Source organism: Oncorhynchus keta, chromosome 14, assembly GCF_023373465.1.
Source record: "Oncorhynchus keta strain PuntledgeMale-10-30-2019 chromosome 14, Oket_V2, whole genome shotgun sequence".
Taxonomy (NCBI): Eukaryota; Metazoa; Chordata; class Actinopteri; order Salmoniformes; family Salmonidae; genus Oncorhynchus; species Oncorhynchus keta.
In genome coordinates this window covers 63,652,250-63,668,445 of record NC_068434.1, presented here as the reverse complement: position 1 = coordinate 63,668,445, position 16,196 = coordinate 63,652,250, and the positions used below count along the sequence as shown (strand labels likewise).

The 16,196-nt window shown below is 41.3% G+C and overlaps 1 protein-coding gene across 2 annotated transcripts in view; it reads left to right on the top strand.

Annotated features, from left to right (window-relative positions):
* Window positions 1-16,196, top strand: part of LOC118394303 (cadherin-16-like) — a 35,079-nt gene that overhangs the window by 2,406 nt on the left and 16,477 nt on the right. For both annotated transcript variants that reach the window (XM_035787499.2, XM_035787500.2), the window contains exons 2-11: window positions 136-200; window positions 348-446; window positions 2,542-2,676; window positions 3,030-3,159; window positions 3,932-4,090; window positions 4,606-4,802; window positions 12,559-12,684; window positions 13,945-14,095; window positions 14,319-14,531; window positions 14,889-14,965. In XM_035787499.2, the coding sequence (XP_035643392.1) occupies window positions 174-200; window positions 348-446; window positions 2,542-2,676; window positions 3,030-3,159; window positions 3,932-4,090; window positions 4,606-4,802; window positions 12,559-12,684; window positions 13,945-14,095; window positions 14,319-14,531; window positions 14,889-14,965 (1,314 nt within the window). In that variant the 5' untranslated portion in view covers window positions 136-173. The remainder of the gene's footprint in view (window positions 1-135; window positions 201-347; window positions 447-2,541; window positions 2,677-3,029; window positions 3,160-3,931; window positions 4,091-4,605; window positions 4,803-12,558; window positions 12,685-13,944; window positions 14,096-14,318; window positions 14,532-14,888; window positions 14,966-16,196) is intronic.

Sequence of the window (16,196 nt, the reverse complement as noted above, 5' to 3'; positions counted from 1 at the left end):
TGAGAATCAATCAGAAACAAGACAGAAATTCTAGAAACCATGTGTTCCCAAATGTAAAAGATTTGATTGATTTGATTTGATTATCTTGTAAAAGATACTGTTTGATTGGAAATGTTGTGCATCCTGACTTTACAGATATACAGTTACAGAAACACATGACTAGAAGATAAGTTATGTCCATCTTTCTCATTACACTGACTGTAAGTATGCTTCCTTTGAATGTGGCCTTCACAAGTTATGATAGCAATCTCAGATTATTATACTTTTTTTATACTGTTTTTGTGCAAACAAACTTAAACTAAATTATTGAAATTCATGCTGTCCTTTGTCTCCTTGGAATTGTGTAGTTGGTGGTACTTCAGACTCCTGCACAGTGCTCAGGGGCCAATCTTAAAATTGGCGTCCCTGAAAACTATGATGGTATTTTCCCATGGTACCTGGCTAAGGTAAGACATTTCAGTTAGATTGACCATTTATGCAAAATAAATATATATTTTTTTACAACAAAGCAGCTTGCTTATTGGGAAATAATAATTAAGGAATAATTCTCTCCATATTGCTGCCAGTATGTGTGATGCATCATACCCTGGGCCTGCTGAGATTGATGTATTAATGGCTGTATGCAAGTTAAAGAGAGAGAAGGGCCATACAATGTTTCGCTCTTGCACTACACTCAGTGCTCAAGATATAATTATGACGGAGCTACTCCCGCATAGCCCCCTCATCCCGAAACAAAAATTGGAACGCCTCTGGCTGTCTGTTCAATGCTAGACCATCAGCCCTGCATTCATGGCAGGAGGATTCTTTTCATAATGGCACTTATAAATCATCAGGTTTGTCCCGGCTGTGCATGTGTTTGACACTGTAATTGGACGCCTTTTTGAGTCAAGTCAATGTTCTTCCCTTTTGCATGATGTATGATCAAAACACATCTCAGATTCACTTTAATGGTGGACATGGTGGAGGTCAGATACTTGGCACAACTTAGTGTTAGGGTGGAAAGGACAACATTATTACTTAAAAATGTGTGTTCTTGAGCAGAAAAGGCACTGACAGAGTTGTTTTCTCACCTGTTTTACTATCTGAACGGCTCTGATCTTCTCAGATATTCTGCTCTGGCACATGATAGCTGTTTTGTTTTATCACAACATGAATGCAAGAATGAAAAAGGTACATTTCTGTCATGAAAACATTTGCATTTCATGTCAACACATTAGAGGCATAACAAGAGAAGAATGTTTGGTTTTGAACGATTAGCTACTTTGTCAACCACTGCATAGTCTTAAATATACACTTTTCAGCCTGTTGGTCTAAAATTAGGTTATGGGGCAGTCAAAAAATATGTTTCCCAGACTAAATCAAAATGTTGGGTTCTCGGGAGTTAAACGCATGCTGAGATCATTGGCACGGCTGTGGCGGCTGAGAGCCAGTTGCTATGTGGTATGTGAAGCCGTAAAACATGCAGTGCTGATTGGAAACACGAGATCACCAGCATGCTGCTGTTTTATAGGCTGCTCTAGCCATGCAACAATAACACCATACCAGGCCAGGCTGCATGACAGTCCTTTACGACAGACAGTCACACAGCACCATGACTAGGATACCCATTCATACCTGACCATGGCCGGGCCAGACACAGGCATTGTGGGTCTGGACCAGAGGGCGTCTGTTTCGTGACAGTCCCTCTGCCAGCAGCTTGTGACACCCTTGAGAACAAACTGTCAGCGGTGAACAAGTTTTCCATAAGGGGGAAAATATCAACGGTCATTATGACACATAACCGCTCACTCAAAATATTCAAAAGGATTGCCAGATGGAGCTACACATACACATACTCAACCATTTACACATCATAGAATGGGTGAATGTTCAATTTACTTTTTATGTACAGAGCAAAAACACATTACACAAGGCCCAGAGATCTCCTGTGCTTGCAGTGACATAGTTATCTTTTCAACTTTGACGTAAAAGGTCAACATTTGCCCACACACAGTAAGCAGAAGTTTTATTTTAGCTGCACATGTGACTCTTGCCGAGAATACTAAAGTTAAAGTCTAATTGTATGGAAGATTTCAAGGCACAAGGCGAGACGCAGATGCAGACACAAGAGGCAGATGATTGGAGTCTTACAATGTTTATTCATCCAAAGGGGTAGGCAAGAGAATGGTCGTGTACAGGCAAAAGGTCAAAACAAGTTCGGAGTCCAATAGGTACCGAAGGGCAGGCAGATTCAAGGTCAGGGCAGGCAGGATGATCAGGCAGGCAGGAAAATAGTCCAGAGTCCGGCAGGAGTCAGAACCGGGAGGACTATAAAAAGAGAACAGAAAAGGAGTACAGGAAAAACACGATGATTGACTTGACAAAACATACAAGGCGATCTGGCACTGAGAGACAGGAAACACAGGGATAAATACACTGGGGAAAATAAGCAACACCTGGAGGGGGTAGATACGATCACTTTTGAACAGGTGAAACAGATCAGGGTGTGACAGAAGAGGGACTTGTAAATTTAAGTAATATTTTTGTACTTGTCCAACACAGCTCCCTAACCTCCCAGCTACCTCCACTGATGTGGTGGTGACAGGGGACGATGAGGGGATCTTTGGAGTTGAGGCAGGATTTCTTTACGCCTTGAAGCCTCTGGACAGAGAGAAGCAGCCATCTTACTCTCTGCAGGTTGACAGTCACACATTTATGGCATTATCTAAGCATGTAGTGATTTGTTTACAATACATGTGATTATGACCTGTGAGAATTCAATGAACAAAATTATAATCATCCTCATCAAAAATACCATAAAATTGAATGCGAAATATTGCAATGATTTGTTTTAATTGGGGTGTATTATCTCTGGCTTGAGAGAAACAATGTCCTCAAACAGTGTACTGTCTAGCAACACCAAATGAGACATAGACTCCTTAGTTAATTACAATCAAAGTAGATCTTTAGGCTACCTTCCATATGTGTCTATATGAACTTATATTTGCCCTTCATACTTACAGTTTGCATTTACTTTGTGCTTTTCGCAGGTGTCCTTCTCAGCATCCGTGCAGTCTCAGAGCTTTATGGTGGAAGTATGCGTCATTGACAAAAACGACAACGTGCCTGTGTTTATCGAGGAGAGCATGAGAGGCAGTGTGCAGCTGGGACTTCTGAAAGGTTGGTTGTACTAGCCAGAACATAGAGCCCATCCACCATTCAGGAGAAAACAAATAACGGAGTTCACAGAAGGGATTTTAATTTGTGACACATTCATGAGTTTATTTCTTAATACACACTGATGAGTGATGTCTGAATTTTTATGACTTATACATGAATAGTATCACCTGAACTATCCACATGGCTCTAGTGAAGGACATGTACGGTATGTGTATTAGAAGTAGAGGTGATGTGCTTAATATTTTTTTATTGAAGTCTTACTACAGTCTGATCTTGGGCTATTGTGGGGTAGTTCTTTGAGTTCTTACGTCAGAGATGACTCAAGCGTCTGGATTTATGTCACTGAGGGGACTCACGTTTGAGTGGAGGGAGCTGTGTGCATGTGTGAGCATCACACCACCAGATAATAGTGGGTTACCATTGATTACATTGTGACATGACCTTCAGGAAATTGAAGAAATTGAAAAGCAGACTTTACATTGAGAGGATATTATATTAATAACCCCATAAAGTGATCCTCTATTCAAATGAACTACAGTAGATACAAATATGTTAACAAGTAATGTTTTTACCAAATGCAAAGCCATGACAAATGATGTTAGAATAAAGTCAGAAGGTTATCATAATTAAATCAAGATTGTCCAGGAGGAAAACTAGCATTTCGACTGTGTAAGGATGTTTCACTCTAAGAACGAGGCATTGTCATGCTGGTCAAATCACAGTGTGAATGTACACAGCGGTACAGAAGCTTGTCTCTCTGTCTCTTGGCTAGGGATCTCATTCATGCAGGTGGGGGCATCTGACCGTGACGACCGTAACACAGCTCATGCTGACCTGCGCTTCAGCCTGATGGACCAGACCCCCAGGATCCCCTCCAGTCACATGTTCTTCATAGACTCTGTGACCGGCGAGGTGTCTCTCACTGAGGACGGTGAGTTACAGGCCCCTCACTCAGCTGCCCTGTTTTATTCTACATGGTATTGTCTTACTTTTCTCTGTTCACTGTTAAATTAATTACTTAGTACACCCCTTCTCAATCCACATACACACACGGGCACAATTCACATACACACACGCACATTCCCGTACACACACACACACATACGTACACACATACACATGTACACCAGTTAAATCTGATTTTAAAAAGTCCCAATTTGGACAGTGCTGGTGTTATTTCTGGATTTATTGACTATTTCTGCACAGTGCTGGTGCCCTGATGTTACAGCTTGACTGAAGCTAGACAACACTAACAACCCCAATCCACCCCATTGGCTGCCGCTATAGGGGCCATTTAACTGTGAAATTAGCTAATTACTTCTTTATGATGTACTTGTTAGTGGGTTATTAACAATGTTTTCCCGCTTTTTTCAACGTGCTGTCTGTGAACAACGTAATGCAGCTCTCTGATTGTAATATATTGATATGTGTGTGTGTGTGTTCCAGGGGCTTCCACCCTGGACCCAGAGATGTGTGGTCGCTACAAGCTGTCAGTGATGGTGAAGGACATGGGGGGGAAACCCAACGCTTTCTTCTCCACGGGCATCGTGACAGTGGAGGTGACGGGGAACACCTGGGCGTCACCGGACCCTGTTCGCCTCCAGGAGAACCTCCCTGGCCCCTACCCCATCCCCATCTCACAGGTAGAACCTCCCTGGACCCTATCCCATCCCCATCTCACAGGTAGAACCTCCCTGGACCCTATGAAATCAAAACATCAAATCAAATCAAATGTATTTATATAGCCCTTCGTACATCAGCTGATATCTCAAAGTGCTGTACAGAAATCCAGCCTAAAACCCCAAACAGCAAGCAATTCAGGTGTAGAAGCACGGTGGCTAGGAAAAACTCCCTAGAAAGGCCAAAACCTAGGAAGAAACCTAGAGAGGAACCAGGCTATGTGGGGTGGCCAGTCCTCTTCTGGCTGTGCCGGGTGGAGATTATAACAGAACATGGCCAAGATGTTCAAATGTTCATAAATGACCAGCATGGTCGAATAATAATAAGGCAGAACAGTTGAAACTGGAGCAGCAGCACGGTCAGGTGGACTGGGGACAGCAAGGAGTCATCATGTCAGGTAGTCCTGGGGCATGGTCCTAGGGCTCAGGTCCTCCGAGAGAGAGAAAGAAAGAGAGAATTAGAGAGAGCATATGTGGGGTGGCCAGTCCTCTTCTGGCTGTGCCGGGTGGAGATTTTAACAGAACATGGCCAAGATGTTCAAATGTTCATTTATGACCAGCATGGTCGAATAATAATAAGGCAGAACAGTTGAAACTGGAGCAGCAGCACGGCCAGGTCCCATCCCCATCTCACAGGTAGAACCTCCCTGGCCCCTACCCCATCTCACAGGTACCTCCCTGGCCCCTACCCCATCCCCATCTCACAGGTAGAACCTTCCTGGTCCCTACCCCATCCACATCTCACAGGTATAACCTTCCTGGCCCCTACCCCATCTCACAGGTATAACCTTCCTGGCCCCTACCCCATCCCCATCTCACAGGTAGAACCTCCCTGGCCCCTACCCCATCCTCATCTCACAGGTAGAATCACCCTGGCCCCTACCCCATCCCCATCTCACAGGTAGAACCTCCCTGGCCCCTACCCCATCCTCATCTCACAGGTAGAATCACCCTGGCCCCTATCCCATTCCCACCTCACAGGTAGAACCTCCCTGGCCTACCCCTACCCCATCTTACAGGTGACTAGTATCATGCTCCTTCTCCATCCCCATCTCACAGGTGACACACAGTGATGCTTTCAGGGATATTCCTGCATACATTACATGCTCAGGTGACCTTTGCCTCTAGTATAGAATCATGGAAAGGGATCATCTGACAAATATCAAACACTGTGAACTTTCATCCAGTATTTTATTTGACTGTTCATTGTAAAATTTAATAATGGAATGGAATGGGTGACCCCCCTGGGGTTTCCTTGTATAAGAGACCAAGGTGTGCATTATTAATGTCATTCATACCCCTAGGCTTTCCCCTGCCTGAGTCACTGCAGCCTGAGGTTCCGTTCCCGCTGTTGGTGTGTGTGTGTGTGTGTGTGTCTGTGTGTGTGTGTGTGTCTATAATGTCAAAGATTGTTCAATCAAACCTCACACTTTGTTTCTGACTTAGCGGTTGTGATTGAATAGTCTCTGTGCTCTGTGCGGGGCCAGTGTCTCTGTATCTGCACCTGGTCTTCTTTACAGTCTGACCTTTAGCTTGTTATTCAAAATTTATAACATCAGCCACGGCCCAGTGCTTGCATCAGCACCAAATCACTAAAGCTGTGTAAATAACTGGAAACATCTGACATTATCAGAAAGAGGAAAACAGGACGTTCTGTAACTACTCAGTAGCATGGATCTTCTCTCCATCTCTACCAACATTTATTAGTCTGGAAAACAATAGTCTGTTTTCTATATATAGGTGCTTACAACAATGGAACAATAGTCTGTGTTCTATATGTAGGTGCTTACAACAATGGAACAATAGTCTGTTTTCTATATATAGGTGCTTACAACAATGGAACAATAGTCTGTTTTCTATATATAGGTGCTTATAACAATGGAACAATAGTCTGTGTTCTATATATAGGTGCTTACAACAATGGAACAATAGTCTGTTTTCTATATATAGATGCTTACAACAATGGAACAATAGTCTGTGTTCTATATATAGGTGCTTACAACAATGGAACAATAGTCTGTGTTCTATATATAGGTGCTTACAACAATGGAACAATAGTCTGTGTTCTATATATAGGTGCTTACAACAATGGAACAATAGTCTGTTCTATATATAGGTGCTTACAACAATGGAACAATAGTCTGTGTTCTATATATAGGTGCTTACAACAATGGAACAATAGTCTGTGTTCTATATATAGGTGCTTACAACATTGGAACAATAGTCTGTTTTCTATATATAGGTGCTTACAACAATGGAACAATAGTCTGTTTTCTATATATAGGTGCTTACAACAATGGAACAATAGTCTGTGTTCTATATATAGGTGCTTACAACAATGGAACAATAGTCTGTTTTCTATATATAGGTGCTTACAACAATGGAACAATAGTCTGTGTTCTATATATAGGTGCTTACAACAATGGAACAATAGTCTGTTCTATATATAGGTGCTTACAACAATGGAACAATAGTCTGTGTTCTATATATAGGTGCTTACAACAATGGAACAATAGTCTGTGTTCTATATATAGGTGCTTATAACATTGGAACAATAGTTTGTTTTCTATATATAGGTGCTTACAACAATGGAACAATAGTCTGTTTTCTATATATAGGTGCTTACAACAATGGAACAATAGTCTGTGTTCTATATATAGGTGCTTACAACAATGGAACAATAGTCTATGTTCTATATATAGGTGCTTACAACAATGGAACAATAGTCTGCGTTCTATATATAGGTGCTTACAACAATGGAACAATAGTATGTGTTCTATATATAGGTGCTTACAACAATGGAACAATAGTCTGTGTTCTATATATAGGTGCTTACAACAATGGAACAATAGTCTGTGTTCTATATATAGGTGCTTACAACAATGGAACAATAGCCTGTTTTCTATATGTAGGTGCTTACAACAATGGAACAATAGCCTGTTTTCTATATATAGGTGCTTACAACATTGGAACAATAGTCTGTTTTCTATATATCGGTGCTTACAACAATGGAACAATAGTCTGTTTTCTATATATAGGTGCTTACAACAATGGAACAATAGTCTGTTTTCTATATATAGGTGCTTACAACAATGGAACAATAGTCTGTGTTCTATATATAGGTGCTTACAACAATGGAACAATAGTCTGTGTTCTATATATAGGTGCTTACAACAATGGAACAATAGTCTGTTCTATATATAGGTGCTTACAACAATGGAACAATAGTCTGTTCTATATATAGGTGCTTACAACAATGGAATAATAGTCTGTGTTCTATATATAGGTGCTTACAACAATGGAACAATAGTCTGTTTTCTATATATAGGTGCTTACAACAATGGAACAATAGTCTGTTCTATATATAGGTGCTTACAACAATGGAACAATAGTCTGTGTTCTATATATAGGTGCTTACAACAATGGAACAATAGTCTGTTCTATATATAGGTGCTTACAACAATGGAACAATAGTCTGTTCTATATATAGGTGCTTACAACAATGGAACAATAGTCTGTTCTATATATAGGTGCTTACAACAATGGAATAATAGTCTGTGTTCTATATATAGGTGCTTACAACAATGGAACAATAGTCTGTTTTCTATATATAGGTGCTTACAAAAATGGAACAATAGTCTGTTCTATATATAGGTGCTTACAAAAATGGAACAATAGTCTGTTCTATATATAGGTGCTTACAACAATGGAACAATAGTCTGTTCTATATATAGGTGCTTATAACACTGGAACAATAGTCTGTTCTATATATAGGTGCTTATAACACTGGAACAATAGTCTGTTCTATATATAGGTGCTTACAACAATGGAGCAATAGTCTGTTCTATATATAGGTGCTTACAACAATGGAACAATAGTCTGTTTTCTATATATAGGTGCTTATAACACTGAAACAATAGTCTGTTCTATATATAGGTGCTTACAACAATGGAACAATAGTCTGTTTTCTATATATAGGTGCTTATAACACTGGGACAATAGTCTGTTCTATATATAGGTGCTTACAACAATGGAACAATAGTCTGTTCTATATATAGGTGCTTACAACAATGGAACAATAGTCTGTGTTCTATATGTAGGTGCTTATAACACTGGAACAATAGTCTGTGGTCTATATATAGGTGCTTACAATAATGGAACAATAGTCTGCGGTCTTTCTATAGGTGGTTACAACAATGGAACAATAGTCTGTTCTATATATAGGTGCTTACAACAATGGAACAATAGTCTGTTCTATATATAGGTGCTTACAACAATGGAACAATAGTCTGTTTTCTATATATAGGTGCTTACAACAATGGAACAATAGTCTGTGTTCTATATATAGGTGCTTATAACACTGGAACAATAGTCTGTTCTATATATAGGTGCTTACAACAATGGAACAATAGTCTGTTCTATATATAGGTGCTTACAACAATGGAACAATAGTCTGTGTTCTATATGTAGGTGCTTATAACACTGGAACAATAGTCTGTGTTCTATATGTAGGTGCTTACAACAATGGAACAATAGTCTGTTCTATATATAGGTGCTTACAACAATGGAACAATAGTCTGTTTTCTATATATAGGTGCTTACAACAATGGAACAATAGTCTGTGTTCTATATGTAGGTGCTTATAACACTGGAACAATAGTCTGTTCTATATATAGGTGCTTATAACACTGGAACAATAGTCTGTGTTCTATATATAGGTGCTTACAACAATGGAACAATAGTCTGTGTTCTATATGTAGGTGCTTATAACACTGGAACAATAGTCTGTGTTCTATATGTAGGTGCTTACAACAATGGAACAATAGTCTGTTCTATATATAGGTGCTTACAACAATGGAACAATAGTCTGTTCTATATATAGGTGCTTATAACACTGGAACAATAGTCTGTTCTATATGTAGGTGCTTACAACAATGGAACAATAGTCTGTTCTATATATAGGTGCTTATAACACTGGAACAATAGTCTGTTCTATATATAGGTGCTTACAACAATGGAACAATAGTCTGTTCTATATATAGGTGCTTACAACAATGGAACAATAGTATGTGTTCTATATATAGGTGCTTACAACAATGGAACAATAGTCTGTTCTATATATAGGTGCTTATAACAATGGAACAATAGTCTGTTCTATATATAGGTGCTTATAACAATGGAACAATAGTCTGTTCTATATATATAGGTGCTTATAACACTGGAACATGGTCAGAAATGCAAACTCGAGACCTTAAGACACTAATGCAAACTTGAGAACATAAAGTCATGATTTGCTGCAAATATGTGTATTTCTACATTTCAGTGTGGTCTGTGGGTGTCGCCACAGTAACTCCCCTCCTCCTCCTCTTCTCCCTCTCCTCCTCCTCTCACTCACGCCAGTGCCATCCGCCCACTGAAAACGTGTGGACTCAAAACATGGGCAGATTTGATCTTTTTTCACATTTTCAATGCCAATTTACCAACATAAAATAAAATCCATCCAAATGTGGACAGGCAAAATCTCAAGCAAATCCTCCTAATCTCTGCCGGAAAACATAAATGTGTGTGTCTATGTGTGTTTGTGAGAGAGAGAGAGAGAGAGAGAGAGAGAGAGAGAGAGAGAGAGAGAGAGAGAGAGAGAGAGAGAGAGAGAGAGAGAGAGAGAGAGAGAATGTGCTAGAGGTTGTACTCTAGAGCTCTTCACAGCACAGAGGCAGGGTCGGGGAGGTGGGCTGCTGACAGAAAAGCATGGCTCAGGTTTAAAGTACAAGATGACTCTGTTCTTGAGATTCTCAAATCCTCACAAAACTAGAAGCTTCTTTTAAATCTGATTGCAAAATAATAATAATATATGCCATTTAGCAGACGCTTTTATCCACAGTCATGCGTGCATATATTATATGGATGAGTGGTCCCGGGAGTCAAACCCACTACCTTGGTGTTACAAGCGTCATGCTCTACCAACTGAGCCAAGAGCTACAAAAGTCCACAAATCATCATGATGTATACTATTTTATCATGATGTATACTATTTTATACTGCGATGTAAATATTATATCGGCTATTACTTGTGTTTTTTTACAGTGCATTTACTTAGTAGTAATCTGTTTGTCAACATGCTATTACTATATTATAATTATAGTTGTCAGGGCAGCACATAACTCCACATCTGCATGTCCATGTAAAGGGTTAACAGTGTAGAATCCACCACTGGTGACGTTGCCTACATGATGGGAAAAGCCTCTCTCCACCCACTCTGCATTTACCACCATGTGTATGTAGGCGGTAGGACTCATAGCTGTGCTGTTACCAAGCAGATGGGGGGGTCATGTTGAAAGACTGAGTATGGCTGGGAGCCCTTTACTATCAGCAGCATGGAAAGTCGTGTTTCTACTCAGTAAAATGTTGTGAGACACATAAAGCGTTATGCTGATGGGTTTGTCTTCTATCGTGCAATATCTTCCTTCAGTCATTGATATTGATACAGCTGCACTTTGGTTGTTGATCTCAAGAAGCATTGCTCCTCTTTGGTCATTTTTGGTCTTTTTCCAAAATAACGATTAGGCTAAATCAAGGCAGGAGAATTCCACATTGTATACATCGAAGTCAGATTTGTCTATTAGAAATACAGTAGTTATGCACTTAACGGGCAATTACCCCACTTTTCAACCTCATTTTCATTATCTCCAGCACAATAGCAGTGTCTACAAATGTGAAAACGGCGCATTTCAAAGTTTTGAAGAAAAATCTACAAAGTTCCAAAGTTCTACCCGACGACATCAAAAGTGAAAACATTTTAAAAATTGTGATTTTCAAACACTGTGAGAATTTCTTGGTGACGCAAGGAGAAAGAAAAGACCTTCCCTCTGGCTAGAAACTCATTGCAGGTTTTGAAAATCACTGATGTCACAGATACATTTTGAGGACTTTTAAAAAATATTTTTAACCACAGATCATAGAAACACGCCGTTTTCACATATGCAGACACCAGTATGATGCTGGAGATAATGAATATGAGGTTGAAAAGTGTCGGAATTGCCCTTTAAGACTGCTTATTCACAAGGTGACAGAGAAGACAGAGCGTGCACTGCAAGCTGTTAAAAAAAGCACAGAAAGCAAAACATTACATCAGCTACAGTGTATTCAACTCATATCCATTTTTAGAACAACCAAGTCATTAATAACATTGTTATATACTACATCTCTTCAAAGGAGGACAGCAGTCGTGAGAAGAGGGGCTTGTGTATACACAGCCTCAGTGTTTGGGGAGCCAGCTCCAAAACAATGGAGTGGAGTGTGACAGTGTGTTGAGGAGATGCACATGCCCCCTGTGTCTCTGCCGGCGACCTCTCCTTCTTGGGTGCTGTTTCATGGGGTCCTCTGAGCCAATCATACCCTGTCCGGCCCTGTGGTTTAAATCAGTGGAAGCTCCCCATCCAACATGTATGAGCTTTTGTTTTGGAAGAGGTCTCTGGTCCTCATCACTTCCTGTACATTGACACAGCATTTTATCATAACAGGTTAAACACCTCACAGGTTTTTACTAAAGGTCAGGGTTCCCTTTCTAGTAAAGCCTAGGTACATGAGAGAGACAGAGAGTGGGAACAGCGGAAGAGGGGGATCAATCCTACAATCCCGCAGTTCAGAGAGAACGTTGAACTGACCATGTTCAGTTTATGAGCTGTTCTGTGCTTTCCCTGCTTCCCTATACTGTGTCTAGGTGAAGTGGAGTGGAGGTCTGGTAGAGTATAGCCTGGAGGGGGAATTCCCAGAGATGCTGTTCACTGTCAGCAGAGAGGGAGTCATCTCTCTCAACGCCCCACTAGACAGAGAGACTCAGGACCAGGTGAGTGACCACACATTTTTCATTCATATTGTATCGTACCTCCTGTCTATGTCATATAGTAAGGACTTGTTAGGGCCGCGAACGCATATTCATGTCATGTGATGTACAACATTACACTGTAAGGACAGAGGAAAATTGGGGTAAACAAGAAAAGGAGCATCATGATTCAAATCCCAACGTGTCTTTTTTCCTCCTCTGCAGTTTGCCAAGAAGCTAAGCTCCAAAACTGTACAGGATTAGATAAACATCACTTTTTGGCACAGGTTGACTTTGGGTTCATTCTGCAGAGTAGCAAGCAACGTGTCTGGCCAGAGACCTTACTGCTCACTGGTCTGACACAAGGAAAAATACATCACTGTATTGGATGTGCTGTTTCTACAGAAAGCCCTCAGAGAGTCTATTCTGTCTGAACTATACCTATAGTACAGTAATTATAAAGCTAGACACACACCCTCTTCCCTCCTTCTCCTCTCTCCCTACCTGGCAGTGACTGTCACCTATCATGATGGAGTTGTCATGTTCCATCATGCATCACACTGAGTCACAGGCTATCGATCCACCTCCTCACACAACACGAGTGAGGCAGTCCAGGTTCCCTGATTGAGATGGTTCCCCGCTGACTGACTGAGACTCATATGTCAGTGAAATTTGACCCTTACAGCTGATGGAGGGAAGAGGGAGGAGAGGACGAAGGGGATGCATGCACATGTACAGTACCTCTCGCTTGGTGTCGACAAAGTTGCGTGCCCGTATAGATGATGAATCATCTCTGGATGTGTCAAAGAAGGCGCTATACAAGCAAAATGCCTAAGTTCTGTGAGCTGAGTAGCAGTCAAGGAATGAATGGACACGCTGAGTGTTGGCACTGTCACTGCCTATCGTTAACCTAATGGCTTCATCTTCTAAAGACAGGTTTGGAGTGAAAGGGGGAGGGGGGAGGGGGGAGAGGGGAGGGGGGGGGCGAACAATCTGCACTCTAAAAAAGCAACAACTTATTTCATTCACACACATACACCCCACATACCTCCAACCCTCCATCTATTCTAAGAAAGTGAAGGAAGGAAGCTTCATCTCAGACTATGGTTCAAGTGTGTAATTGTGCCATGTTCAATACAGAACATGAAGATCTTTCCTGGCTGAGAGCTGGCACTTTGTGTTATTCCAGTGTGTCTGTCTGTGGTCTCACTGTGTGTCCAGGCAGGGAGATTTGATCTGGACACTTTGTAAAAGCACATGACCCCATGTGCCTCTGTCTGTTAGTTCCAGATCAGCATCGTGGTGGAGCGTCCGGATGGCAGGGAGATCGCCAAGCCTGTGGAGCTGAGGGTGATGGTGGGCGATGCCAACGACAACAGGCCCACGTTCCCTACCACACAGTACCACACCGTGGTCAAGGAGCTCGCCCCACGGGGTGAGGCACAACCCTCAGAACACTCTTTTAACACACCTACAGACAACTCTGGAACATACTGGATCGCAAAGGCCTTTTGTTTACGCTTGAAACGAAATACTCCAAAATAAAAAACCATGGAGAAATTCATCAGTACGCTCAAAAAAGGATTCTGTGTTTCTCACTCAAAGAAAATTTGTTTTTGCCCACACACTAATCTGTGAGGACTTTGCACTTTTCCCAGGGACGGAAATCCTCACAGTTCAAGCAGCCGACAACGATGATCCGAAAACAGATAACGTGAGGATCTTCTACCGGCTGGTTGGCCAGATCCCAGAGAGCCCTCGTGCCTTGTTCCGGGTGGACCGTGACTCTGGGGTCATCTCAGTGCAGGCAGACAACCTGGAGGGAGCCGCCCCACAGTACACATTGACCATCACTGCCGAGGACGCTAAAGGTGACCAACAGTACTGCATGGCAATGTGGTTCTGTGGTGTTAGGGAGAGGGGTGAGGGATTACTTCCACAAAGATAATGTATACATAGTACAATGTAAAGCTAATCCAGAGATACTCTATAGTAGTAACCTATTGTGATATGTAGACACGGGTGCAGTGATAGGGTAAATTAGTTTTAGACTAGCAGTAACGTTGGAGGTTTTCCCTCTGCTTCCTTTGAGGAGAATATTGTTTAAATATCACTACAGTGACTGATGATCATGATTAAGACTGAGGGCTTCAGTATGAAAGAGGCATGCCAAACGAAATGACTCACTAATGGAGCCTATCTCTCTCTGATGATGATTTCATTTGCAGGCTTAAACAGCTCCTGTACTGTGGTTGTGACAGTGCAGGACGAAAACAACAACCCACCCGTCTTCACTCCACACGAGGTACCTTTACCCAGGCTGAAGAGGGGACTGACAGTGTGATTTTGGGTTTTCCGGGATAGACGTGATTCAGGGCACTCATTGAAAATCTCTCTCTTATACAGTATATTAGATGTTTCTCTTCTGTTGGATGGCTGCTGTGTGAACTCTCCCTCCAGGTCACTGATTTGATTTCCCAGAGGGGAGCGAGATGGAGTGCTTTGAGGGGGATCCAAGCTTTAATCTCAGGCTTATACAAATGTAGGACCTTCATTTGAGCCAGTTTGCTACAGCAAGAAAGTAATCCTTCAGCAACAGAAAATGTGAATTATTATGTGGATTATAATTAATGGACAATTTTTCGTAAGGGAGAGAATCAAGTCTGAAATTTCAAAGAGGAAATGACAAACTTCAGAAGCATTTTCAAACCTCAAATACACGACATGTTTTACATTTCCTGCATTGCTGGAAAGTTCTCCTACAACAGGGTGATCAAATGAGTATCCTACAACTTTAAAGATGGAACCATATTATTGTAGGGTTTATTTCTCATTGTGCTCCAAATGGACAATGTTCTCTGAGTTAATCTGAATCAGGCTCAGATGAGGCCTGTGAGAATCCTTTATTTATAGAATAGGCAAATCCACAGCGTCGCCATAAGACAGCTCTAAATGATGTCCCTCACACATACAGCAGTCGGAAACATTTCACATCTTTATAGAAAAATTTTCGCACTGAGCAATATTTACTATTATGTCTGAGCTCACTGGTCTAAAAAAGCAGTTCTAGATTAAATATGAAATACTTGGTTAAAAGTGAAAAAATGCATCCCTTCTAGTACAGAAATTAACTACGTCGTTGTTCTGGAATTTGTCAATATAAAGCCCTTAGAAGTGACTCATAGGAAATCTCATTAGCCGCACAGTGTCGTCATCTCCTCTGGTCCGGGGGGAGTGTCCCTGAAAGGGACCTTAGTCTTAACATAAACACTATTTTTGATCTATGAGAGCATCTTTGGGGACAGTCAGTGTTTCCAGCGGCCTTTTCCATAGTCGATCCTCATGAATAATGAAGTCACCACTGAGGTCACAATGAGACAACATTGGATTAGCGCTGGCCTCAAGGTATGCAGTATACGGGCCAAAGATAGACCATTTTCTCACATACTGTTCCAGAATGGAAAACAGTCTACACCCACACCTCCTGAATAATGCAGGAGACAGGATAGTTGTGAAAGATGTGGGAGCAAATCGCC